At 50.6% G+C, this 27,563-nt stretch overlaps 1 protein-coding gene across 1 annotated transcript; it reads left to right on the top strand.

The window, feature by feature from the left end:
• The first annotated feature begins 349 nt into the window (after positions 1-349).
• Positions 350-27,529, top strand: ADA2 (adenosine deaminase 2). Its single transcript, XM_012747758.3, has 10 exons — positions 350-613; positions 4,646-4,975; positions 6,967-7,192; positions 8,407-8,617; positions 18,971-19,098; positions 20,563-20,653; positions 21,755-21,863; positions 25,140-25,297; positions 25,892-26,094; positions 26,338-27,529. The coding sequence occupies exons 2-10, from the start codon at positions 4,654-4,656 to the stop codon at positions 26,429-26,431; spliced, it is 1,542 nt and encodes a 513-aa protein (XP_012603212.1). The 5' UTR covers positions 350-613; positions 4,646-4,653; the 3' UTR covers positions 26,432-27,529.
• The last annotated feature ends 34 nt before the right edge of the window (positions 27,530-27,563 follow it).

Consider the following 27,563-nt stretch of genomic DNA (forward strand, 5'->3'; position numbering starts at 1 on the left):
TGAAGTACAGAGAGTTTAAATGACACGGCCAAGGCCATGCAGCTGGAGTGGGAAGGCCAGCTGTGGAGCGAGGTCCAACTCCTATTCTCACACCTCCCTGTCGCCTCTTCTGTGCTGCCACTTCCCGGATATTCCCCCGGAAACATTCACGTTTCCTCATGGCTACCTTTTCGCCCTCTGTCTGATGGGTCACCCCTCAATGCACAGTCACATTTTGAGGCAGGAGACACTTCCCAAAAATCATGAACAGCTTTTGGAGTGCCTCTGTGTTGGCGCCTGTTGCCCAAAACTTTGTTCTGCACACAGACGCACGCCTCCCCCAAACACACAGACACCCACGTGCACAGGAACTCAGACGCACACAGACACGCGGCCTCCCGCACGCCAGCTCACGCACACGCCCAAGCACGCATGTAAACCCCACAGCCAGCTGTCCCCAGCCTCGGCCCGCGGAGCCCCTCTGCTGCGGCTCTGAGAGGTCAGTGCAGCGCAGGCTGGACAGAAGCGAAACCTGCCCGGCAGGAAGTGAAACAGCTGCTGGGCTTTTCTTGTGCTTCTGGCGCAGCTGTGGAGGACACTGAGCAACAGCCGCAGTTTCTGGCCCTGCTCGGAGGTAACTGGGGTCCTCTGCGTGGGGGTCTGGGTGGAGCCCTGGGCTGGGGAGACTCAGGAGGTAGCTGGGCAGTGGGGTGCTTGGGCTTTGTTTTCCTGCCACCCCCTACGCCCCCACCAGAGGGTTCTGAGACTGTCAGTGGAGGAGGAACAGGCTTTACCCACTACAGGTTCTTGAAACGGTTGCAGGCCCAAGACAGTTACTCAGAGCCACAGATGCACATGGCCTGGTTCTTTCTTCTCAGTCTGGAAACAAACTATTTTCCAGAGTTCTCAAGCACCCTCTTTTAAAAGTAACAGAAAAATTTTGTGGAGGGAGAGAAGATGAAGTAGGTATAGCAGTAGGTGTTGACAGGAATTATTTCTCCTCGTATTCGACCAGGCTGGTCCTGACCAGCATTAGCTAAACTTTTGTCTGGCAGGCCAGGAACGGCCCCCAGATGCTGGGACACACATGCTTTGGGTCCTTCTTGGAGAGGATGGAGTAGGAAATGGTGCTTACGTGTCACCAGGAAGAAAGGGACAAAGGCTAGGGCCAGTGGATGGAGGACGCAGCACAGGCTGGGTGGGGTGGGACGCGGACGTCACTGTCTCCTCACCCTGGAGGTCTCAGCTGCAAGCAGACACTTAGTCTGAGAGGAGAGTCGAGGACTTAGTGGCGTTGAACATCGGCGCAGGGGGTGCAGCCCTCCCGTGACTGTGGGACAAGTGGTGCTGGTCCTTCTTAAAATTCCCTCTTGGTAGCTGATGTCCTGTGCAATAATCGAACGCCAGAGCTGGGAAGCGTCTTGGGCATGACACAGTGTGACAGTTACCAGACTTTCCATTTTTGTCACATCCCAGCACCTCTATTTATTTAATGTTTTTCTTTAAATTAACTTACTTTAAATTCTTTAATTAAACCAAAACAATAACAGTAATGATATCAGGGGGTTGATGTGCTAAGACACACTTTGAAGCTACATACCTATCAAAATCGCCCATCTTCAGTTAGGAGCCACCTCAAGTTGTACCTCGTGTCACTGATACTCATCACTCTCCGAGAACCCCTGTTCCAGGCCAAGCACCCCGTTCTGCCGGGGAGGACACTGAGGCCACAGACGGCACAGTGCTTTGCGTGCTGGCACGGTTAAGGACTGATACTAGTTTGAGGCTCTTCCTCGGGTCTCCTCAGTCACAGTCTTGATTCTTTCTGTATATTGGGTCATACTTCCAAGGACATAGAAACAATTCTTAAATGTAATTCACATAGATAGCCCAGGGAAAGGGCCGAATAGAGTGCTTGGTGCGAGGAGGTGGTTAATATAGTTCCTTCCAGCCTGGACTAGCTGCTGTCTGGAAGCTTTTAGAATCGTCTTTGAATGCGAGTGTCCTGAGCTATCAAGGCGATGTGTCAGGCGTGGCCACTGAATGATGCACGCAGCTGTGCCAGGTGCTCGACAAGCCTTTTGCCGTCGGTTCCGGGACAGTCCCTTGTGTTACTTGTTTGCTTATTTCCTCCCACCTATTTTTTTCTTTTTCCTTCTGAAATGTCCATTGCTTGGGCGTTGGATTTCCTGAAGCAATAATCATCTCAATTTCTTCTCTCCTATCTGGTTCTACTTTCTAAAAGATTTTCTTCCATTTCACTTTTTCTTTTTTTTTTTGAGTCAGAGTGTCACTTTGTTGCCCAGGCTAGAGTGAGTGCCGTGGCGTCAGCCTGGCTCACAGCAACCTCAAACTCCTGGGCTCAAGGGATCCTTCTGCCTCAGCCTCCCGAGTAGCTGGGACTACAGGCATGCGCCACCGTGTCTGGCTAATTTTTTCTATATATATTAGTTGGCCAATTAATTTCTTTCTATTTATGGTAGAGACGGGGTCTCGCTCTTGCTCAGGCTGGTTTCGAACTCCTGACCTTGAGCAACCCGCCCGCCTCGGCCTCCCAGAGTGCTAGGATTACAGGCGTGAGCCACTGCGGCTGGCCCATTTCACTTTTTAATATTGCTGGTAAAAATTTTAAATTTCAGCACTATATTTTTCACTTCAAAAAGCTTTCTCATTCTGTGTTCATTTTTTATAAATTCCTGTTCTTGTTTTACAGGCCCAATGTCTTTTCCTTTGTCTCTGAGGATATTAATTATAGTTCTTTGGATTTTTCTATATTGCTTCATTGCCCCTTGTCTCCTTAGCACTGTGTGTTTTGTTTTGGTTTCTTTCTCACATTGGAGTCTTTCTTCACATGTCTCGTGGTCCTTTGTTCTCTGGTTATATTTATTTACTTATTTTTAATTTTTTAAATTTTTACTTTTTTTAATTAAATACATTTAACTTGAGCCAATACATATTTATGTTTCCCCTGCTACAGGAAAGGTATTCCACAGTGGAACCTGAATTCTGGGGCGCATCAGACAGACAGAGTAGCCTGTCATCATGGGAGCAAGCAGAAAACAAAAAGCATATCTAGGATAAGTTACAAGACACTCTTTTAGATTTATCTTTTATTTTTATTTTGTTTTTTATTTTTAATTATTGTGGATACTTAATACTTGTACGTATTTTGAGGTACCTGCGATATGTTTGTTGCAAGCAAACAACGTGTAATGATCAGGTCAGGGTATTTGGAGTGCCTATCGCCTTGAGTGTCTATCGTTTCTACATGTTGGTATCATTTCAAGTCCTCTCTTCTAGTTACTTTCAAATATACATACGTTTCTTCTGCACGCCTGTACCCATAACCAGCTCTCGTCACCTTACTCACCCATGCTTCCCAGTCTCTGGTATCTATTATTCTCTATGAGATCAAGCGTTTTAGCTCACAGATATAAGTGAGAATATTCAATATTTGTCTTTCTGCACCTGGCTTATTACACTTAACTTAATGATCTCCAGTTCCACCCATGTTGCTGCAAATGACAGGATTTCATTCTTTTTTATGGCCAAATAGTATTCCATTGTGTATACGTACCACATTTTCTTTATCCATTGATCCACTGATGAACGTTTAGGTTGATTCCATATCTTTGCTAGTGTAAATAATGTTGCATTAAACATGGGAGTGCAGGCATCCCTTTGATACACTGATTTTTTTTTTTTTTTTGGATAAGTATCCAGTTGTGGGATTGCTGGATCATATGGTAGTTCTATTTTTAGTTTTTCTGGAAATCTCCACACTGTTTTCCATAGTGATTGTACCAATTTATATTCCTACAAACAGTGTATAAGAGTTCCCTTTTCTCCACATTCTTGCCAGCATCTGTTATTTTTTGTCTTTTAAATAATAGCCATTCTTATTGGAGTAGATAATATCTCATTGGGGTTTTGATTTGCATTTCCCTGATGATTAGTGGTGTTGAACATTTTTTCATATATCTGTTGCCCACTTGTATGTCTTCTTTTGAGAAACATCTACTCATGTTTTTTTGCCCATTTTTAATGGGATTATTTGTTGTTTTTATTTTTGAGTTGTTTGAGTTCCTTGTGTAATCTGGATATCAGTCCTTGGTTGGATGAGTAATTGACAAATATTTTCTCCCATTCGTGAGGTTGTCTCTTTACCCTGTTGGTTGTTTCTTTTGCTAGTTTTAAAATTTTTTAATTGAAAACAAAATTTTAGTGATGAGGCTCTCACTATGTTCCCCAGGCTGGAGTGCAATGGCTATTCACAGGCATGATCATAGCACTCTACAGCCTCAATCTCCTAGGCTCAAGCTATCCTCCTACCTCAGCCTCCCAAGTAGCTGGCTATATTTTAAAATGAGACACTAAATATCTGATTTCAATGTCTTTATGAGTGAGCTAGAGCTTATTGAACTTAAAACTTTACTGGAGGCCTTGTGGTGACCTTTCATTAGGGAAATCCTTACCTATCTTGATCTGGAAGATTTTCTCTGGGTTCTTGGTTAAAAAAATCCTTCAATATACTATGCCTCCTGATAATCTGAGAACAGGGTGGGAAAAGGAAAATCAGAGTGTGACCCTTAAATCTGTAGATTTTCATGTACTCATTTCCCCTCCTAGTCCTATGGTGTCTCCATCTGAGCCATTCCTCTTCCAGGCATCCCAATGGCGGTGGGGGACCCATCTGGGTGGCCAACCCTGAACTTCCTGCTGTTGGCTGTGGCAGTGTCTTTCTTGGGCTCAGCCCTATCCATAGATGAAGTACGGACCCACCTGTTGATGAAGGAGAAGATGATGCGGCTGGGTGGGCAGCTGGTGCTGAACACCCAGGAGGAGCAGGCCAACGAGAAGCTGATGGCCATCAAAATAGCCGAGATGACCAAGGCCATGAAGACCCTGGTGTTCCCGCCCAGCATGCACTTCTTCCGGGCCAAGCGTCTCATTGAGAAAAGTCAGGTGTTTAATATCCTGAGGATGATGCCAAAAGGTAGAGGTTTGGAGGGGAGTCTGGGGATCTTGGGAAGGTAGCTGAACTAAGCTTGGAGCTGTGATTGTTATTGGAGCTGTTGTTCTAAACGGAGTAGAGAACTCCATGCAGCTTCTCTGCTCCTTTGTCTGTACTGGCTGTCTAGGAAGGGGTGTTTGATTGTGGTTGTTCTTGGCTCAGTATGGAAACCCAAACTCCTGCTTCCTAGGGGACTTGGCTTCAAAGACAGTCAGGATTGGCCTGAATATTCCAGGTCTTCCCTGACAAAGCTGGAAAAGCATCTAACCATGAGACAGTGCCCAGAGCCCAGAGAACGTACTGATCCCTTCAAAGGTCTCCTCATGGCCTCTCTTCTACCCTTTCTGGAGAAAGGGGCTAAGTTACCAGATGGGATATGATACTATGTGGCATCAAGGGGTAATATAAACACACTTCTATGAATAGTAAAATGATATATAAATAGCAGTTTGCAGCTTACAAGGATTTTTCTATACCTTTTAAAAAAATGGTATAAATAGAGTTTTATTTTGTTTTTTGTTTTTTGAGACAGAGTCTCACTTTGTTGCCCAGGCTAGAGTGAGTGCCATGGCATCAGCCCAGCTCACAGCAACCTCACACTCCTGGGCTCAAGCAATCCTCCTGCCTCAGCCTCCCAAGTAGCTGGGACTACAGGCATGTACCACTATGCCCGGCTAATTTTTTCTATATATTAGTTGACTGATTAATTTATTTCTATAGTAGAGACGGGGTCTCGCTCTTGCTCAGGCTGGGTTTTTTTTTTTTTTTTTTTTTTTGAGACAGAGTCTCACTCTGTTGCCCAGGCTAGAGTGAGTGCCATGGCATCAGCCTAGCTCACAGCAACCTCAAACTCCTGGGCTCAAGCGATCCTTCTGCCTCAGCCTCCCGAGTAGCTGGGACTACAGGCATGCGCCACTATGTCCGGCTGATTTTTTCTATATATATTAGTTGGCCAATTAATTTCTTTCTATTTTTTAGTAGAGACGGGGTCTCGCTCTTGCTCAGGCTGGTTTCGAACTTTGGACCTCGAGCAATCCGCCCGCCTCGGCCTCCCAGAGTGCTAGGATTACAGGCGTGAGCCACCACGCCTGGCCGCTCAGGCTGGTTTTGAACTCCTGACCTCAAGCAATCCGCCCGCCTTGGCTTCCCAGAGTGCTAGGATTACAGGTGTGAGCCACCTCACCCGGCCAATAAATAGAGACTTTTGAAAAAATAATGGTGAGGTCAGTAACGTAGCATACCCAGTTAATGGGGATGGTAAGAGGCGATATGCCAAAGCTCAGGCAGCAGGGACACTTGTCCAGAGGCTGTCAGCGAAGGTGCTGCATGGACTAAAAGGGCAGAGGGACAGGATGCACTGCATCATGAGGAGCACCAGAGACACCTGGCATCTGGTCAGGACACGTGTGGGGCCTCAAGAGTGAAGCCTGAAGGCCAGAAGCTGCAGAGATGCAGGCCCAGGGCTGGGGAAAGCCAGCAGGGGTTTGGGGTTGGGGGTGGCTGGGGAGCAGGATGAGAGGATCAAGGACAAGCATGCAGACAGGACTGTGCCCCAGGCTCATTCTTCTTGCCTCTGCCCATACAGTGTTGGGGGCAAGGCATCACTGAAAGGCTGGGGCTCCCAACAGAGAGCTGGAAGCTGAGGGAGCCCCGCTTGAAGCTCCGTCTTCTGATTCCAAGCCTCTTCCTCCGCACCCTGCTGCCCCTCTCCAACAAGACCACCCATGGTTCTGACTAGTGAGAAAGGAAGACAAAGAAGCTCCACTCTCAAACTGAGCACGGAAGGCAGCAGCTATCCGGGGCAGACACGGGCAGGAAAGGGGGGGCTCGGGAGCTGGGATCAGTTCTGAGCCACTGGGCCAGACGGCAGAGCTCCTGCTCCCACTCCTCCCGTGCACCCACTCTGCCCCGCAAGCCCCACACCTGGCACCTGCACTCCACCTCTTGGTCCTCCGTTCTCCTTCCCTCTCCAGGGGCTGCCTTACACCTCCATGACTTCGGCATCGTGAGTATGGACTGGCTGGTGAAGAACGTCACCTATAGGCCCCACTGCCACATCTGTTTCACTCCCCGGGGCACCGTGCAGTTCAAATTTGCTGACCCAACTCCTGCCACCCTTATGACAGAAGACTGTTCAAAGTGGATTTTGCTGGAGGATTATCGGAAGCAGGTGCAGAATGTCACTGAGTTTGACAATAGGTGAGTGGGAGTTCCAAAAGCAGGTGTCATGGGCCTGTCACAGGGTGTGCAGTGTGCAGGTGTGTCTCCCTTGGTACAGACCCACATATGAAAATCTGGCCTCAAAAGGGGTTTAGGCAGTTTTCCCCTTAACTTTACAGGATACTTTTGCTTCACAAAAGCAATCAGCACCTTTTCTGTCCATAGTAATTTCCTGGTGCATTTAAAATCTGATTTGATCTGCAAAAGGCCTTATCAGCAACACTACTATTGCTACAAATGAGATTTGTCTTGAAACTCAGTAAGAACAGAGAGAAGAAAAGTTCCTAGCTCCTGAAGTGACAGTCTGGCTGGTGGCTGAAACAGCTTGAAAACATAATGGAACAACTTCCTAACAGACATGTATAGTAATATTATAATAACAATTATTTTAGTCATAGGCACAGTGCTTTCATGAGGTTATTTCTCTTTATGAAATAAGAAACATGATGCACAGCAAGGTTAGGTAAGTTGCTCCAGGCCTCACAGCTGGTAAATGGCAAATCAGGGACATACACCTGGATTGTGTGGTGCCAAGTATAGAATGACTCCCATCGCGTGCTGCAGCCATGTGCTCAGACTCCCGCCACAGAAAACCACGGGCTGGGTGGCCTCAACAATGGGAATTTATTTCCTCACGGTCCTGGAGGCTGGAAGTCCAAGCTGGAACTGTTGGACAGCAGGTTTCTCCTGAGGCCTCTGTCCTTGGTGTGCGGAAGGCTGCCCTCTTGCTGTGTCCTGCGGTCTCCTGTGCGGGTGCCCCCCACTCCCTCCCTCTCCCTGTAAGACACTGGTCTGTTGGATCAGGGCTCCCCCCTTAGGACTTCACTTAACCCTGACTACCCCATTAGATGCCCTGCCTCCAAACGCAGGCAGTGTGAGGTTAGGGCTTCAATGTATGAATTTGTGGGAGATGCATTCCATCCATGACCCCCCAAAGAGAGCTTGGAATGGGATAGGAGCACCACGGGGGAGGGGCTTGCTGTGGGCGCTCCCCTCCAAGCTGTCTCTCGGGGAGTGTGAGCAGGCAGTGGCTTCCCAGCCAGAGGCCAGGCTCACACTGGACAACGGGTTGCTCCCGTTGCCCCTTCCTGCTCTGCTCACTGGGACACATCCCGGTTTGCTTCCGGGTGGGAGACACTAGGGGGGCAGTAGCCCTATGGGTGCCTCCTCAACTCCCCTTGTGTCTCGGACAGCCTGCTGAGGAATTTCACTCTGACGACCCAGGACCCTGAGGTGACTTACCTAGACCAAAATGTCGTCTGGGCCAAATTTGAAACCATCTTCTTCACCATCTCCGGCCTTGTCCATTACGCGCCAGTGTTCAGAGACTACATCCTCCGCAGCCTGGAGGAGTTCTACAAGGACAACGTGCTCTACTTGGAGGTCAGAGCCATGCTGCAGCCGGTGAGCCTGCTCGTCCCGCCCCACCCGTCCTGCCTCACAAGGCCTCATGTTCAGAGCCTGCCTGGTAGGTCTCAGTGCTCAGGAATTTACCCCAGGTCTCTGGTGCAAGGTGACAGGTGCCTTCCCAGGGGCCACTGTGAGCAAGGAGACCTGAAACAGACAGGGCAGCCCCAGCAAATCTGGGGACACGACCCCCACTGCCCTTTGCCCCTTTCTCGTGGCTCCCCACTTCTCTCCTCCCCGCGACACACAGGGTGGGAGCGGAGAAGGAGGAGGAGAGTGAGGACAAAGGCATCCTGAGGCCATGGAGAAGGGGCTTCAGGAGTAAAGAAGACCACATGGCAGGACATCAGGAGGGCATCTTTGAGCAGTTCTAGTGGCATGCTAAGAAGAGAAGCCAACTTCCAGGAGTAGAAAAATGAAATGTAGGTGATAAAGTGCAGCCGGGTTTGGCTGATTAAAGACCCTTACTGTGATTTGACAGAAAGAAAGTTGAGGTCGCTAGAGGAAAACACAGGGTACAAGAGATTTCTTTTTAGGGTAGAGAGACTTCTGTTCACATAAGGAAGGAGCAAGGAGAGGTTAAAAATGGGGGGCAGGGGAGAAGAGGGCAGGCTGTGGCCACCACAGCACCCAGGGAGTGAGAGTGTCCTGCAACCAGAGAAGGTTCTGTAAGACCAAAGGGAAGGTGGGTGTAGGGCAGCTATGACACTGGGGTGGCCTTGGTTGCTGAGGGAGGAGGGCCCACCCTGGCCCTCCTGTTTGCAGAGTGCAGGCGAGGACACCCTCTGAGACCGAGGGCAGTCAGGGGAGGGCAGTGGGTGTTCAAGAGAACCTCCTGGGAAATGGGCAGGTTGCTGATCCCAGACAGGGAGAGCGATTCCCTGGAGAGGCTGGGCCAGCCCAGGCTGGAGACAGGATCCCATAGGGGCCTGCACCGCAGTGGGGAGACAGGATCCCATAGGGGCCTGCACCATGGTGGCGCCTGCTGTATTACCTGCCACGGAGCAGAAAACGGTTCAGTTGAGCCTGGGACAGCAGGAAGCACAAAGCGAAGAACTGGCGTGCAGGGGAGGCTTCTCAGCTGAAGATGGCGGGACTAGGAGGTGGGTAGAAGGACAGAGACAAGAGAAGGTGAAAGAAGGGGAACTTGCGGGGTGGCCGCTGAGGCGGTAAGTGACCTGTAAAGATGGGGCTGGGGCAGAAAGTAGTAAGGATGAGCTCACTTTGTCAGAACCGAGCTGCTTGGTGAGAGCTCCCAGGCAGAGCCACTGCAGTGCAAGTCCTAGGGGACCCTCAGTCCCTTGGGATCCAGTGTGCCCAGGAAGACTGAGGAGTGAAGGAACTATGGCAAGAGCTGAGGCGCAGAAAGGGGTCTCCTAAAGTCAGCTAAGAAAATGGGGTCCATGGAGCCCTAACTCTAAGAAGAGGTTAAAATTATTTTGATTTTAAGGAAGAAAGGTTGAAGAGAGAGAAATGGGAAGGATTAGGAAGAGTCTAAAAGGAGAGAGCATTATCATAAAAGTCTGATTCTAGGGGCTTGCACTTTGGCCAGGAGCAAAGGGTGACTCGGATTCCGGGTACTACGACATGGACCCACCCCAGATTTACAGACTGGAGCTGGGGGAATGCAGGCTGTGTGTTGGAAGGGGAAGGGTCTTTCGTGGAGAGCAGCCCTAGGTGATCAAATACTACTAGAAAATTCCTTTGGTGAGTCTATTGAAGGTAACTTTCCTGAGGACTTTTTTGGGGGAAGATAGGGTATTGAGGGAGTGGGCATGATTGAGGTTCACAGGGTTTGAGCTGATTCAAGGTTTTCAGTGGCTTGGGGAAAGTAACATGTGGGTAGAGTTTCCTCTACATTATATCCCAAATAACCTGCTCATTTGTTCAAATGTTTATTGAGTGTGTAAACACCTTGGTGACTGACCTTCAAGCTTGTGGAAGAGTCCACAGGGTGGCAGCATTTTGGCTTTTTTTTTTTTTTTAGCATATTCTTTTATCTTTATAAGCTCAGAAATTTTATTGTTTGTAGACCCAGAAGTGATAGGGCTCCAGAGGACTGATACACATTGACCAAATTCATCAGGGATAAATGTATAAACAAGAAATTCAGAATGAAACTATCATTCAGACCAGATACTTATGCTTCCTAATCAGGAAATTCTCTCCTGGAAGCCAAATAGTCAGAAGTTTGTTTGGTGAACTAGAGCCCTAATGAGCCCTGTCACTGAGCTCTGAGAACTTAAGAGTTGGTAACAGTGTTCTTAACCTTTGGGAAATATGTTAAAAGCTGACACCATGGCTGGATGTGGTGGCTCATGCCTGTAATCATGGCCCTTTGGGAGGCCAAGGCGGGAAGATTCCTTAAAGCCAGGAGTTTGAAACCAGCTTGAGCAAGAGCAAGACGCTGTCTCCACAAAATATAGAAAAATTAGCTGGGCATGGTGGTGCGCACCTGTAGTTCCAGCTATTCAGGAGGCTGAGGCAGGAGGATCACTTGAGCCCAGGAGTTTGAGGTTGCAGCTGTGAGCTGTGATGATGTGAGCTGTGATGATGCCACTGAACTCTACTGGGGTGGAAGGCGGTGCCTGCAGAGACAGACCTTGTCTCAAGTGGAGGGGGGGGGAGAAAGAAAAAGAAAAACAAACAAAAAGGTATCACCTTTTCCCCTGGAAACAAATAAGTACTACAATAAATTGAATATTTAAGACAATATTTTCACACCTATCCATATGCATCCATAAAATGAAACAAATGTTTCTGAAACAATGCAGTGTTTACCAACTCTGATTTTTTGCATTGTTTCCTTTTCAAAAATCCTGGTTGAGATTCCTAAATCAGCTTTCCTACCCTCAGTTTTATTTAAAGCATTCTGGGACTCTGTCATGAAGGCTACAACCTGCCCCAAGAACCAGTTATTCCAGTTTGTGGGTCCCTTAATCTGAGACAAAGCTTCCTTGAGTCTCAACTCTCCCTTTTCTTTGGAGCCTGGACTGAGCCCCTGTCCCTCAGCTATGCTAGCACCCCGGGAAGGTGGGGCCAGTCTCTCCGGTGACTTGGCTTACCCCCACATGGGTCTGCTGCTTGTTTATGTTTTGGCTCCGTGAGTGCAGACTTGTATTTCCATCTCTGGTTCTTGAGAAATGGGGTGAGGACTTTCCTCTGCCTGTCTACGTTGGAAGGGGAAGGGTATCTCATCAGGACAGAGCGGATAGATAGGTACATAGACCTGGGCACAAATTATCTTTCAAAAGAAAATAGTAGGCCTTTGCTCCCTGTAATGTTTATTTCCAGCACCTACATGTGTCGCCCGGTGTTATTTATGTCATAACGTATAAGCCCTGATTTCCCAACTCAACAGTGACTTGTTTCAGGCACTGGATTGTACGCTGCCTGGTGTCCTCAGCAGGCGCCAGTGGTGACAGTCATGCTTGTTGGGGGCTTCTCAAATGCTGAGGTGCCTGTGAATAACTTGGAGGTGCTGTTTGTGGACCCTGATCTCCCAGGGTTCTAATTCTGTGTGGTAGGGTAGGACCAGGAAGCTGACAACTAGTGACCATCTGGGCTCCCTCCCTGTGATTCTGATGCAGGTGCCCCACCCAGGCCCACCTGGAGACAGCACCTTCTTCACCTTGACCTTCACAAAGTTCTTCACTTCCATCATCTCCTTTGAGCCTCACAACCCTGTTTTAGAGAAGATATTAATTCACTCTATCGATGTGGAAACTAAGGCTCAGAAAAGTCTAAAGGGCTTGATCAAGGTTACATAGGTTGCGAGGGGTGACCAGATCAAGGCTCCCAAACTGGACGCTTTCCTCATTGAGCTGGGCTCTCTGGGCCTCATGGTAGCCACCTCATCACAAAAGGAGGTCCCTGAGAGGCCATCCGGCTTCCATTTGCCACTTTCGGGGAAGAGTGGCTATCCTGAGGATGAGCTGGGCCCTGGCAGGGGAGTGGCTTCCTGTTGGGTAAATCCTGCCAACTTTTTTGGTGTGAGGAGCGGGGAGAGAACCTTCAACCCTTGCAGAATGCTGGGCTGCAGTGGCTGACAGGAGGACCAAGGAGGGAGAAAGGCTGGGAGAGGATTTGGCTCTTGGTGGTTCGAAGGGCTGTGACTTTCATCTTGAGCATCATGGGAAGTATTTGGGCAAAGTTGCTGAGAACTGGGGTTGGAGGGAAAGAGAGAAAGGCTGGAGCACTGGTTTCTAGTCCCACCTTCCCCTTTCCTGCAGGTGAGAGCGAGTATTTTCAGGCCCTGGGTCTGAGGTGGAGAGACGAGGGCCTGGGGCATTTAATGTGGGGGTGCCCAACTCCCTCCTCTCTCCTACTCTGCCCCCCCTCTGCCCCCCCAGCCTTTCTGGAGGTGCTGGCTGCTGGGATTTCAGATTCTGGTGGGGGCTGGGGGGATGGGATTTGGCCATTTGTTCTGGCCTGACCCTGGAACAAAGGCCTCTTGCCACAGAGAGTGTAGGTCTTAACGCCCGCCACTAGCCAGACAGGGGGCCAGCAACACGCTAGCAGCTGAACAGTCTTCCTGGAATTCTGAGCCGCTTCACCTCCCTGCTCAGTTGTGGGCTAATTCAGGGCTTGGAATGAAGTTGATGGACTGTCCTGGCTGCTCAGCCTCCCATTGTGTTCCTAACGCTAGATGACAAAGACTACTTGCCCATGGCAACAGTTGCTAGGCGGGTCTTATCTCCTGGGCTCCAGTCCCTTCCCCCACAGCCAGAATTGGAGGCCCAGACTGGGTCCTGGTGAGGACTTAGCATGGAGCCAGTCCCGGCCGGGAGGTCACCCGCGGGCCCTCGTCCTGTGGGCCCCTAGATGGGAGGTCTTGAGAAAGAGACATGGTGGGGCAGACAGGAGCTGTGGGGGTCGTTCCAGCATTTTCCTGGATGCTGCCATTTGTGTGACAAGTACTCTAGTACTCCCCAGCCCCTCCCCCCAAGTGCTTTTGCCTGGATTCCACCTGGCCCCTTGCAGAAGTGACTGCCGTTTCATGTCCTCATTTCACTCTGTGAGGACACTCCCTCGTAAGGGCCCCTTTATGACCGCACTCGTGCTGCTGTGCCACAGCTGTGCTGTTTACTGTCTGTCAGACCCCAGAGCTGTGCGTTGGTCACTGGAATCTCCTGAGGAGGGTTAAAGAAACCCAGACTCTAGCCCAGAGATTCTGATTTGATTGGTCTGGGGTGGGACCCAGGCATTTTTCCTCTCCTTGGGTGATTCCGAGGTAAGCCAAGGCAGAGACATTGAGACCCTGGGCCTGTCACTCAAGTGACAGTGTGGCCTTTATACAGGTGGGGGCAGGGCCCCCAGATAATGGGAGACTCCTCTGGGCAAGCAGGATTCTGGCCTTGGCAGAACCCAGCCCGCTACCCATGTAGCAGGCTGACTTTCTAGACCTCCTTAAGGCTCTACATCCTCATCTATAAAATGAGACCTACCTACTCGTGTAGTTTTGAGATTATATGAGATCGTGATGTGAAGCTCTCTGCATATGCCTGGCACTTAGTAGAAGCTCAAAGCTTAGTAAATGAATGATGCTCTAGTAGTGAGGGCTAATTGCATCAGAAATTAGAAACCTAAATCCTAGTTTCTGGTTTGATACAAACTAGTTGTGTGACCTTGAGCAACTATCTGCTCCCAAATTTCCTACAGTTCCTTCAAGCTGACATCGAAAACAGTAAAACTTCGTAATATTATATTGGTTTATGTAAGTAGTATGTAGTTTGAATAATTTCCCCACAAATTTACAGTTCTTTAATTAAACTATAGTTAAAAATTGAAGTAATCTAAATTGAGTTCAATGTGCTTTTAATTCAAGGCTTTTTACATGGATACAGCAGCTTTTTGCATCACTTAGACGAACAACTAACACCACCTACCTGTACTTACAAATTGTTGAGTTCTTAGATATTAACTCATCTTCCTAGGACAACTGTAGGTTTTGAGTTGTTTTCCTAGATCTGATGATAGATTTGTAATAATAACATTATTATTAAGAGTTGTCATTTCTGGCCGGGCGCGGTGGCTCACGCCTGTAATCCTAGCTCTCTGGGAGGCCGAGGCGGGCGGATTGCTCAAGGTCAGGAGTTCAAAACCAGCCTGAGCAAGAGCAAGACCCCGTCTCTACTATAAATAGAAAGAAATTAATTGGCCAACTGATATATATATATAAAATTAGCCGGGCATGGTGGCGCATGCCTGTAGTCCCAGCTACTTGGGAGGCTGAGGCAGGAGGATCGCTTGAGTCCAGGAGTTTGAGGTTGCTGTGAGCTGACGCCATGGCACTCACTCTAGCCTGGACAACAAAGTGAGACTCTGTCTCAAAAAAAAAAAAAAAAAAAAAAAAAAAAAAGAGTTGTCATTTCTGAATGCATTACAAATATTAACTCATTTGATCTTTGTAATAATCCTGAGGTATGACTGATTTGGGACAGATTGTAGCTCCACTGGGAGCCTGAATCCAAAAGGCTGACCAGAACCCCCAAACCAGCAGAGCCCTTCCCTCAAATGCCTGCCAACCTAGCCGGGAGGCTGGGAGGAGCTACAGGTCTCCCCTCCCTGAAGGGGGCCTCCTCTCATGGAAGTGGGAGTGCAGTTGAGCATTCAAATCCCATCCAAAGCACTCCCTTCCTTTGAGGCTGCAGTTTCTTTGGAGAGGCCAGAGCTGCAGGAGTGCAGGGCATGGACAGCCTCAGGGGTGACTTACAGGGCACAGGAGCCTAGGAAGGGGCTCTGAATGGGGGTGCAGCCCTGGGAGCCAGATCTTGTCTACCTGGTGCTCCGTGCTATGACAAGGAGCAGTGTGGGTAGAACCTTGAAGGCACGAGGCCCAGCTTCTCCAGTGATAAGCACAGGAATGACAGGATTGATGATTTGGAACCACTGCCATTTGTAAGGCCCCATCAGGCCCTAGTTGTATCATTTGCATATCTTTGCATGCTTGATTTATCTGCCGGAGATCTTCTTTTAGGCAGAATTGTCATTTGTAGATTTTTTTTTTTTTTTTTTGAGACAGAGTCTCACTTTGTTGCCCAGGCTAGAGTGAGTGCCGTGGCGTCAGCCTAGCTCACAGCAACCTCAATCTCCGGGGCTCAGCGATCCTACTGCCTCAGCCTCCCGAGTAGCTAGGACTACAGGCATGCGCCACCATGCCCGGCTAATTTTTTGTATATATATTTTTAGTTGGTCAATTAATTTATTTCTATTTTTGGTAGAGACGGGGTCTCGCTCAGACTGGTTTCGAACTCCTGACCTTGAGCGATCCGCCCGCCTCGGCCTCCCAAAGTGCTAGGATTACAGGCGTGAGCCACCGCACCCGGCCATTTGTAGATTTTTTTAAGTTTATTTCTTTTGTCTCCCTTCTATTCTGCTAGCGCAGCTCTACCCACCACCCTTCCAATAGTTGTCTATCCATCCATTCCCTAAAATATGCTGCCTCGGGCTTAGTACCTTTAAAATGACTTGTAGACAGCATTCTTCTTGAATTAATATTTATTTGTGGAGCTCCTACTCTGGTGCTATAGGCAAGGAGGTGAGGAAATCAAAATCGTGTGGACTGTACCCTCCAGGAGTCTCTATTCCAGTTAGGGGCTATGAGCAGGAGACTCAATAATGACAGGGCAGTCAAGGCATGGACAGACTCTGTTCTTCCCCGTGCCAACCAGTTGGGCGATGACAAGACACCTGCAGGTGACAATTCTGGGTTGGGTTAACGCAGTGGTTCTCAAACTTTCTGGTCCCAGAATTCCTTTATACTCTTAGAAATTTTTGAGGATTTCCAACAGCTTTTACTTTTGTGGATCATATCTATTGATACATCCTGATTAATTATTAAAATTGAGAAGTTTTTGAAATACAAGTTTATAGTCTGTTATCTGTCAGGATGACATCATCACACATGATGCAGCTTCAGAAAAATTCTGTATATCGTGAGAGAATAAGGGTGAAAATGACAAGTGATGTCTTCAAATTATTGTGAAGAGCGTTTTGACTATTTATAGACTTCCTGAAAAGATCTAGGGGACCCACAGGGCTCCCGACCACACTGTGAGAACCGCTGGGCTACAGCATATGGGCTCTTGTAGCATCAAAGACTTGAAGACCCGAACAGGGTGCGCAGACAGCTGTCGAAGCCATGATCAGTGGAGGAGAAGTTCTCCTTCTTGAAATCCTTGGAAACGTAGGGGGTAAAAACAAAACTTTCCCTCTACCTTCCTAGGTTATCTGCCTGGGCCCATGAGTTACACTGACAAAAGACAGATTAACAGGGAAAAGGGCATGCAAATTTTATGTGATGTTACTATTTTATGTGCACAGATAGGTGGAGGCTTTCATCCAGGAGTGAAGGCCCAGAGAAGTTAGAGCGGGGCTTATACACCCTTTTAACGCGTGGTGGTAAATTGTGAAGTGGCAAGACAAAGAAAAGGGGTTTGGGCTTCCAGTAAATTGTAGGAAGGTAAATATATGGGAAAACTAACGGAAGATGTGGGCTATCTTACTAAGGCTTGTTTGTGCGGACCCATCTCGGACAGCTTTCTGTCTCCACTGAAAAGACGCGTCCTCCTCTCAAGGTGGGGACACCTTCACGAAGGGAAATCGGTGTCCTGCTTTTAGGCAGGTGGGGAGGGCAGAGAGCTCAGTCTGCATTGGCTGCTGCTTAATCGCCTTCAGCTCAAATAATCCTCACGCCAAAGTGGCGTATGTTGGGGTGGCATGTTCTGATCCCCGTCACTAATAAGTAACAAGGGCAGTAGCTCAGACTGGGTTAACAGTGCCCAGGGCTCTCCCCAGAACGTCCTGGTAGCCTTAATGTTCAGCCGTCTGGGTGCGCCTGCTGCTGCTGCGTGAGCCACCAGGGGAACTGCGCCTGGGGACAGTGAGCCCACAGCCCTGGCTGGGGCACCTTCTGGGGACGCTGCCTGGGGACAGTGAGCCCACAGCCCTGGCTGGGGCACCTTCTGGGGACGCCGCCTGGGGACAGTGAGCCCACTGCCCTGGCTGGGGCACCTTCTGGGGACGCCGCCTGGGGACAGTGAGCCCACTGCCCTGGCTGGGGCACCTTCTGGGGACGCCGATGTGCCAGGCTTCCCGGGTGGTGGCAGAGGAAACAGAGGGCAAGGCCAGTAGGGCCGAGCCGCGGCTCTCACTGCCCCCAGCTCAGGCAGCGGAGCGGGACCCCGGCAGGCCCAAGGGCCAGGAGGAGGCGCGGGTGGTGCCCCCCATGGCTGCAGCCAGGCGGGCCCAGGCTGGGAAGACCGGTGTGAGGGGCACCGGGGCCAACAACGGGCAGAGGAGGTGGTCCCTGAGAGACCCAGCTCCCTCAGTGCCAGGTACACAAGGGCTGACTCCATGAGGAGAAAGGATTTTCCCTTTAGGACAAGGAGCAGCTCTGGGCTCCCTGAAGCCTCTGCGCACCCTGCTCCTGGCTCCAGATTCCATCGCTCAAACGGACTGCTGCTTCCTGTCAGCCCCAGCCACCTGTGTTTCCTAGTTATTCCTCCTGCTTTGTGTCGCAAACAGGTGGAGTCCACCTCTAACTGGATCATCAGCTCCTGGAGGGCAGGGGCCTCATCTCGTCAGCTCTTTTTATCCCTTCCAGTGCTCAGCCCGCTCCTCAGACTTTACAGGGGCTTCACTAAGGGCCAAGGGAAGGAATCGAAGCCCGCACATTCTTTCCCGTGCCCTGCTGCACCCCATAATCTCTGCAGAAACTCCCACGCTCTGTCCTTACCCTGACCTGCCTGCGCGCACAGCCACGTGGCGTGGGGTAAGACCCGGCCCAGTGACAGGGGAGGGCAGAGGGGCCCAGCGAGCCGACTCCCTGGAGACTGTGGCCTGGCTCAATGCCCACTGCCAGCGGCACTCTCTCGAGGGTCTTGACACCCCTCCCCTCTATGCACCTCTTTTCCCTCAGCTTCTTCCTCCCTTGTCTTACCTACCACCCCTCCTAGCTCTTCCCCCTGCCTGGTGGCAGTGACTGCCTCTGGGTGCTCTGCCTGGAGGGGGAAGGTGGGGAGGGGAGTGGGAAGGACGGCAGGGAGACGACATGGATTCTTGGGCCACTCTTTCTCGCTGTGACCTCTTCCCGCTGACCTGTTCTTCAATCCTTACACAAATACTTAGTGAGCACCTACTGTGAGCCAGGCACCGTGTGGAGACGCAGCAATGAGCGAGACAGGCAGGCGTCACGGAGTGTTAGCCCCAAAGGGGCCAGGACTTCTGATCAAGCAGTGGGGAAATGTCAGAGGCTGTGGAGGCCACTGAGCAAGGAGGGTGTGGGTAGCTGGCAACGATGCCTTTCCCTGTTTGCCTCTGACGCCTGCTGGGACCTGCTGCCCCCAGGTGTACGAGCTGAACGGGGAGATCCATGACAAGGACTGGTCCGTGAAGACTTACAAGGACGTGGCTCAGATGTTTGTGCAAACTCACCCCGAGTTTATTGGAATCAAAATCATCTACTCGGATCACAGGTGAGAAGGGATTGCCGCAGCTGCCAGAGTTGGGGGATGTGGGCAGAGGCGCTGGGCTGCAGGGGAGGGACAGAATGAGGAGTCTGGGGTGGGTGGAGCCCCTGGGCCTGATGCCAGAGAGCTGTGGGCTCAGCGTGTGCGTTTGTGCATGAGTGTAAAAGTCTGGATCGATCCATGAAATCACTTCTAGTTTGGGTCTTCATAACCAAACTGAAATGAAGAACTGTGACAATTTTCCAGATGATTCTAGGCTGTAACCCCACGCTAGCCTGGGTGACTCAGTAATGAGCCTAGTGTTTTTGCCTGAATGTTTGGATACTGGGCCCATTTCTTTGTTTCAATTTGCCTCTGGGGTGGCTCTGCATGTGGTTGTGTGCGGCGCCGAGTGGAGTCTGGGCGTGGGGACCCCACGGCAGTGACAGTGTGCGGCCTGGCACATGCAGTGGTGAGGGCCCACTCTCCTTCCCAGGCAAGCACAGAAAGCTTTGTGGCTTCACCAAGTGAAAGGCTCTCCCTGCGTGCTGAAGGGCAGCGGGTCTGGGGCCGTGGCTGTGCTCGGCCAGAGCTGCGGGGCAGCAGTCACACGGGGTCACTTCAAGCCAGGCTGCGGGGGGAGGGGGGACACCGACGGGATGCGGCTGGGCTCTGAGGGCAATCAGACTCTCGGGGGGCCTCCCCACTCCCGTGGGGCACGGGGAGGCAGGAGCTGAGCCTCTCATCTGCATGCTGGTCCTCCCTGGAGGGAGCTTGCAGGAGGGGCCCAGCTGGCTCTGCTCAGCGGTTCCCTGGCACCAGCTGCCCCCTCCCTGGGCCGGTGGCAGGGGAGTGTGAGAGGCGAGCTGAGGGGATTGGTGGCCCCACAAGTTCCCCTAGGCTGTGGGGGAGGGAGCTGCCAAGACAGCTTAGTCCGGTAGAGTGAGGGTTAGAACAGGTGAGCCAGCGACCGGGCACAGACCTTCGTCCTGTCTATGGGCTTGTGCCAGACCGGGCACAGACCTTCGTCCTGTCTATGGGCTTGTGCCAGATTCTGTTGCTAAGCTGCTCTCCTTGCACTGCGGGGTTCCTGGAGTGCCCAGGGTCTTGCTGACTTAATCAGCAAGAGGCCAGATGGTTACCGGGTCCAGCCTACTTGTCAGGGACTCGGATGACCTGTGGCCTTTCACAGGTGTCCAGTGGACAGAAAACCAGCCTCCATACTGTGTCTACTTCCATGACCCACCCCCAGGGAAAGTTTGGGGCAAGGCCACTTGCCACCTCTCTTCCCTTGAGTCCCCTGCCCCCCCCTGGAGCCAGCAAGGGTCCTTGATAGGAATGGATTTGGGCTAAATATCTCTCAGAGGTCACAATAGCCTGGCTGGGGTGGGGTCATGTGGCAGTGGTGCCAGGCACAGAGGGAACCCCTCTGGGGTTTATGACTTTAATGCTGAGTCACACTGTCTCCTAGCATCTCTCTGTCTCTCTCAGATCCAAAGACGTGTCTCTCATCAAAGAATCCATCCGAACAGCCATGGATCTTCGAACCAAGTTCCCCAACATGGTGGCAGGGTTTGACCTGGTAATGACTGAACAGAAGGGCCGTCTGTGAAGCGGGCAGCTCTCGTGCAGGGAAATCCATGCGCCTGCTGCACCCACTGAAACCCTGGGAGAAGCTCAGGCTGCTGAGCTGGCAGCGCTGCCCATCTCTTGGGGCCTGGGGGGACAGCAGTGATGGGAGAAGGGAGAGCAGGGGGCCAGAGGGCTAACAAGGAAAGTTCCAGAGCAAGGACGGAGTTCAGGGCATGTCGACAATAATTATAGCCCCGATCCCCTTCTTTGCCTTCTGCCCTTCTTTCAATCCCACTTTGTCAGCTATATCTGGCTCCTAGAACTGCCCTGGCGCCCTGTAGTACTTGGGGTGGGGTGGTGTCTGGAAGCAGAGTCCACAATGCAAATCCTCAAGGATGTGACATTTGTCTTTCCCTTTTCTCTGACACACTTGCTTCCCCACCCCTTTCTGAAGCTGCATATCCACAGGTGTTGTCCCTCACAGCCCCCACTGTCCCTCACAGCCCCCAATCGAAGCCACAGCCAGGCCAGACTTCCTGGGTGGCAAAACTCATCAATCTCATTGCATTAACTTGGCCTCGCAGGCTGGAGGCTCCCGACTCCCTCTTACATAGCCTGCGATTGCGCTTACACTCCTGGTTTCAGAACAGCCAGAGCCCAAAGGCGTGGATTTCAGGGCCATTGTGTTTGGACCCAGGGTGTCCTCCTGGGATCCTCCGGAGGGCTTGAAGGGCCCAGCCTCTCAGGAAGAGGGTAGGAACTCCTCCCTCCTCCCATGCCGTCTTCCCCTCTCCTGCCTCTCTGTGAGCCTGAGAGAGAGCTCGGGGGCGCCCGCCTCCCTCGCCCGCCCCCAGGAGCCAGGGCTGAAGCCAGGGCCTGGAGACCGACGCTGTGAGAGGAGACAGGCGGGCAGGGCCAGGGTCCAAGGCGCAGCCTCCGAATGAGGGAGCAACTGCCTCAGGGCAACAGCACATTCTCTCTTACCCAGCTTTGCTACTGGTCATGCTTAGAAGACTGTGTGACAAGGGTCCCGCGCGTAGTGCAGGGCATAGGAAGGGTGTTTATGGGCCGCAGTGAAGCACACTCCATGTCCCTCTTCTCGGTCCTGCAGGTGGGGCATGAGGACACCGGCCACTCCCTGTTTGACTACAAGGAGGCTCTGATGATTCCTGTCAAGCAGGGTGTCAAACTACCCTACTTCTTCCACGCTGGGGAGACGGGTGAGCCGTGTGGTCCCGTGCAGTCCCGTGCAGGGCATGTGCAAGGGCGGCGGAGGGGTCGGCAGGAGCCTCTGTCACTCGAGGTGCTGCCGGAGCCGGCGCCAGTGCCCACCGTCCTGGCTGTGGTCTACAGGCGCTTCCCAGCCCCCGCTGGGGGGCCTTTCCTACATGTTATCTCAACCCCGATGGCAGCCCATGCAGAAGGAATAGCAATGACAATGACAGCATCGGGCACTTTTCCTACTTCATTTCTAATCCTCACCCCAGACTTGCTAGGGCCTGTTTTTATCCTCATTGTATAGATAAAGCACTCGAGGCTCCAAATACAGTGTTACTGGGCCCAGGTTAAAGAGCTGGTAAATAGTGGAGTCTGAACCAGAACCATGGTGAGCGCATAATCTTGCAAACTCACATTGTCTGACTTTGGCTATAAAAATTTGTTTTAAAACGCCAAGCACAACTATTATTTTTAAATTGATATATCCTAGTCATACATAATTTGTACAATATTGTACATATATTTTGACACATGTATACAATGTGTATGAATTTTAGCCCTTTCTGATGATCTCCTTTGTGCGACTGAATTGTGCTTGAGAGTTTAACTGACCTGCCCCAAGTCACACAGCTGGAAGTTGGTGGAAGACGGCGAGAACCAGGCCTGCTCCCATCATAAGAGGCTCTGCCCTTCATCAGTGCTGAAGAGGAGACTGCACCCTGCCCTAAGCAGCCTTGGCTGCTGCTCTTCTTGAAATGCCATCAGCCCAGGCACATGTTGGTCCCCAAAGCTCAATCCATGGGGTTGCTACGTCATGTCTCAGACCCTCTCATGTTCCAGTCCTTAACCACTTCGGGACCATGCTCACCGGCTGCGACACCTCGCCCGCAGCGGCACTCACAGTCTGTGCTGTGCGTTGACCACGCGTCCGTTCTGCTCTTGTGTGACGAGGAGAGCCTTAAAGCACTGAAGCTTGTTCTCCTTTACAGGCAGCTTTACTTGTCATGTGAATCAGAATAGGTTACATACACATATATGCTTTCATTACGTTATTTTTAAATGTTCACAATTTTATTTTGCTAAATGAAAAATTAGAAAAGTCATATCACAGCTGTCGGCTAAAGTCGCTGTGCGTGTTCATGGGTGGCTGTTGACTATAGTTGACGCTCATCCCGAAGTGGTTAAATGTGTGAACCCTAACAAAGCGAAAAGCATGGCGGCGATTCAGATCAACAGGAAGACTGGGGGAGGCTTTTCACCAGGGGGCCTAGACCAAGGGGCAGCGCTCTGCTGCATCCCAGCTGCGCGGTCGCTCAGACGGGGGTCCTGGGCATCAATCTCTTTTTCCTGACATTTTGAGGCAATTTAGATCCAATTTAGATCAAAGTGTGCTCTAGGAGATTTAAAGACTTGTTTGTGGGCATAGGATCAGGGGAGGGGGTGGTTAGCCTTGAAGAGCTTGTGGCCTCGTTGGGCAAATCATGTTTACCTGTGTGAAATAATTCTGACAGTACAAAGAAGCATCATAATGCAGGATCTAGCCCAGTTCCAAGATGTATGTATGGTCCTTGGAGATGATTTCGCTAGGACTTGTGTATTTCATATCCAAAAGTAATGTCCTCATTTAAAAAAAGAAGAAGAAATCTTTTAAAAACCAGTGAAAATCCACCTCAAATATATGCCATAACTAACAATGGGAATTCTTAAGTTTTATTTATAACAGAAAAGTGGAATTTTCATATTTTATATGTGGATCAGCTAGGATGATTTTGGCTGCAAGAATGGAGTACACATCAGACAGATTTTACATTAAGGTCATTAGTATCTCACGTAAAAAGAAATCTCTCCTGTGCTCATTGAATCCATGATTTTTTGCCATGTGTTCTTCGGGTGGTGAAGTCACACTGAGGTGTGACAATATCCAGTAAAGCAAGGCCACATCCCTCCAGTGCCTCTCCTTTTGTCGGGGAGAAAGCCCCAGAAGTCCCCAACAAGGACTTCCAGGCCAGCCTTGGCACTATTCTAGCTGCAAGGGAGGCTGGGACAGTCAGGAGTTGTCCTTTCGCCCTCTGAAGAGGTGCTGGCCACAGGGCCGGTGTGGTGGGATGGCCGGGAGGCTGCGGCAGGAACGCCTGCTGTGATCTAGCAAGTGGTAAATGTCTCGAGAGCACTGTTAAATACACAGCTCACAGTGAGTACACACAGGTAATCACATTGGCATTATGAGTAAGAGACTGTAACACACTGTAAAGATCATAAACTAAGAGTCCCAGAAAATGGCTCTAGAAACTAACAAAAAGAGGAAGAAAGAATATGGACTGTGGGGTCAGATAGGCCAAGGTTTAAAACTCAGTTTTGCTACTTACCAGTTCAGTATCTTTGGCCAATTTCTGAAACCTGTGTAAGTTTCAACTTCTCCACCGGGTTCATAAATTAATTAAATGTATCTGGGAGGCCGAGGCGGGTGGATTGCTCAAGGTAAGGAGTTTGAAACCAGCCTGAGCAAGAGCGAGACCCCCGTCTCTACTATAAATAGAAAGAAATTAATTGGCCAACTAATATATATAGAACAAATTAGCCGGGTATGGTGGCGCATGCCTGTAGTCCCAGCTGCTCGGGAGGCTGAGGCAGAAGGATTGCTTGAGCCCAGGAGTTTGAGGTTGCTGTGAGCTAGGCTGACGCCATGGCACTCACTCTAGCCTGGGCAACAAAGTGAGACTCTGTCTCAAAAAAAAAATAATAATAATAATTAAATGTAAAAAAGGTATACCATATCTCTCTTTAGCATTGTTAAAAGGAAAACATAAGGGAGTGTGGGTGTTAATGTTAAGTTTTTTCTTTTTTTTTTTGAAACAGAGTCTCACTCTGTTGCCCAGGCTAGAGTGCGGTGGCACCAACCTAGCTCACAGCAACCTCAGACTCCTGGGCTCAAGCAATCCTACTGCCTCAGCCTCCCAAGCAGCTGGGACTACAGGCATACTCCACCATGCCCAGCTAATTTTTTCTATATATATTAGTTGGCCCATTAATTTCTTTCTATTTATAGTAGAGATGGGGTCTCGATCTTGCTCAGGCTGGTTTCGAACTCCTAACCTAGAGCAATCCGCCCGCCCTGGCCTCCCAGAGTGCTAGGATTACAGGCATGAGCCACTTCGCCTGGACTGTGTTAATGTTAATTTATCTTCACTTTCTTGCTGGGGGGTCTGGGGCCTCTGCCCAAGGGTGGTTTGTGGTTCAGATCTGTACACACCCATTGAAGACTGTCCTTCTATCTTCAGACTGGCATGGTACTTCCATAGACAAAAACCTTCTGGATGCCGTAATATTGAACACTACCAGAATTGGCCACGGATTTGCTTTGAGCAAACACCCAGCCATCAGAGCTTTCTCCCAGAAAAAGGACATCCCCATAGAAGTCTGTCCCATCTCCAACCAGGTATGCATGACTCCTGGGACTAACCCAGCGTGGTCTTCTCCCCTAACTTCACCCTCTGTTCTGATTCCCAAACCTTTTCTTGTATAATTTCTATCTTCTAAACTCACTAGTTTTCTCTGTTCCTCCACTCTCCCCACTCCCTTTAGTAACATTATTTAGGAGTGGCCTTTTGCCTAAACCAGTCATCATAATGAGGCAGCAGTGAGGGTCCCCAGTGGGGTGGAATTTGGGGCACAGCTGTGGACAAAGCAAAAGGGACACTGAGGGAGGCCAGTGGGGTGGGAAGGGCCCTGGGATACTGCTGCTTCCGACTGTTTCTTGGGGTCCTTTGTGCACGTGCTGTCTCAGGAGAGCTCTGAGCCATACCCAGGGTGAGTCAGACCAAACGTCTGTGGTGCTGATGAAACTTGGAGAACATAGAGCTCGAGGACTTGCTATGTCCCCATGTCTCCTTGTGACTCTGCCCAGAAGTCACCCCAGTGCTCAGAATGGTGATGGGAACAAAAAGGAGCTGCCTGTGCTCGAGGTCTGGGCTCCCTGTGATGACTCTTTGTGGAGTAGAGCTTGCCCTTCTCCTTGCCTCCTACTGGGCAGGTCCTGAAATTGGTGTCTGACTTGAGAAACCACCCTGTGGCCACCCTGATGGCCATCGGGCAACCCATGGTGATCAGCTCTGACGACCCAGCTGTCTTCGGTGCCAGAGGCTTGTCCTATGACTTCTACGAGGCCTTCATGGGCATTGGGGGGATGAAGGCCGACCTGCGGACCCTCAAACAGCTGGCCATGAACTCCATCAGGTGAGTGTCCTGTGTGCGGCCTGGCCTGCCTCCCTCCAGCCCGCAGCCTGCGTTTGTTTGCTCCTGCAAGAGGTCTGCGGCAGGTGTCCCCAGGGCTCCTGTGGGTCTGCTCCATGTCATCGCTGCTGAGTCCTTGCTTGCGGACTGGGAGACACATGCTCTGCAAGACTCTGACATCCCCTCAGTCTCCTGCCCCTCCCCCAGCCCTTCCTGGGGCTGACCGAGCTCCTCCTCTTCCTGCAGGTACAGCGTCCTGTCGGAGGACAAGAAAACTGCTCTCATGGAGACCTGGGAGAAGAGATGGAAAAAGTTCATAGCTGATGTGGTTACGCAGTGAGGAGAAGACGGCCATCCTCCGCACACCTCCTCCCGTCGGTAGCCTGTCTCCAATCCACTCCCGCGCCCTGGCGCATCAGTGGCCTCCGTGTTGACTGACCCGTCAGAAACTCTAGGCCAGCTGACCAAATTCACCATAAACGTTCTCCTCTCTCAGCTGCAGTGACATCAGCCCCCTTGGCTGCCTCCTCTCTCTGGCTTCCGATTGTGTTGCTTCCCCAGCTCCTCCTCCTCTGGGCTCTGTTGCTTCCAGGCTCAGTCCTCTCTCTCTGTTTCTTTGCTTATAAATACCATTTGTTTGTTGATGATCCCCAAATTTATTCATTCACTTACGGAGCTCTCGGCAATCTCAGAAACCAAGTATGTGCAATTGTGAACTCGCTACCCTTCCCTTTCCCCTTTCCCCGGCCTTCCCCCCACTTGGTAAATTCTACCTGGTTGCTCAAAGCAGAAATTTTCAGTGAAAGTCTTGATGCTGCTCTGCCCTGCTCCCTACACAGAAATGTACCTTGAGTCCATCTGTGTCTTCCACCTCCACTGCTGTCAGCAAGTCCAGGCCACTGTCGCCTTAGCCTCCTAGCTGATCCCTCTTTCTTCTCTTTGCTTCCTCCAGTTCATTTTTCATAGAGCTGAAGGGCGTGCTGCATCCTGTTTAACCTGGATCCCTCCCAGCGCCACCCTGCCTCAGGCTCCCCAGTGCCCCAGGCCCTGGCCACACTGGCCCTTTGTTCCTCCAGTGTCCCAAGCTCTACCCTGTGCCAGGGCCTTTCTCATTCTCTTTGCCTGGAACATTCTTTCCTTGTCTACTTCACTCCTGTTTACCCTTTAAGTTTCAGGTTCATGTCACCATCTCAGAGAGGTTTTCTCAGCCCCCTGCCCTATTACTCTCTCTCTCAGCACCTTGCTCTTTTCCTTCATGACTCCGATCACAGTTTATAATCATGTATTTATTTTCGTGTTTACAGTCCTGCCCTGCCAGACTGTAAGTAAGCCCCATGTGGGCAGGCACTAAGATTGTATCTGATTGTTTCACACATGTGCAAACCCAGAGCCTAGCCCCAAACCTAGTTAGTACTCAATAAAAGATGCATTGAATGAATGGGGTCGCTTGTCTCCATTTAGCTGGCTGCTGA

Source organism: Microcebus murinus, chromosome 10 (genome assembly GCF_040939455.1).
Source record: "Microcebus murinus isolate Inina chromosome 10, M.murinus_Inina_mat1.0, whole genome shotgun sequence".
NCBI classification, from domain to species: domain Eukaryota; kingdom Metazoa; phylum Chordata; class Mammalia; order Primates; family Cheirogaleidae; genus Microcebus; species Microcebus murinus.

Coding starts and splice junctions, on each gene's coding strand:
- ADA2 (XM_012747758.3), top strand. CDS start 4,654: ATGGCGGTGGGGGACCCATCTGGGTGGCCAACCCTGAACTTCCTGCTG. Junction 4,976..6,966: donor CCTGAGGATGATGCCAAAAG/GTAGAGGTTTGG, acceptor TTCCCTCTCCAG/GGGCTGCCTTACACCTCCAT. Junction 8,618..18,970: donor TCAGAGCCATGCTGCAGCCG/GTGAGCCTGCTC, acceptor TGCTGCCCCCAG/GTGTACGAGCTGAACGGGGA.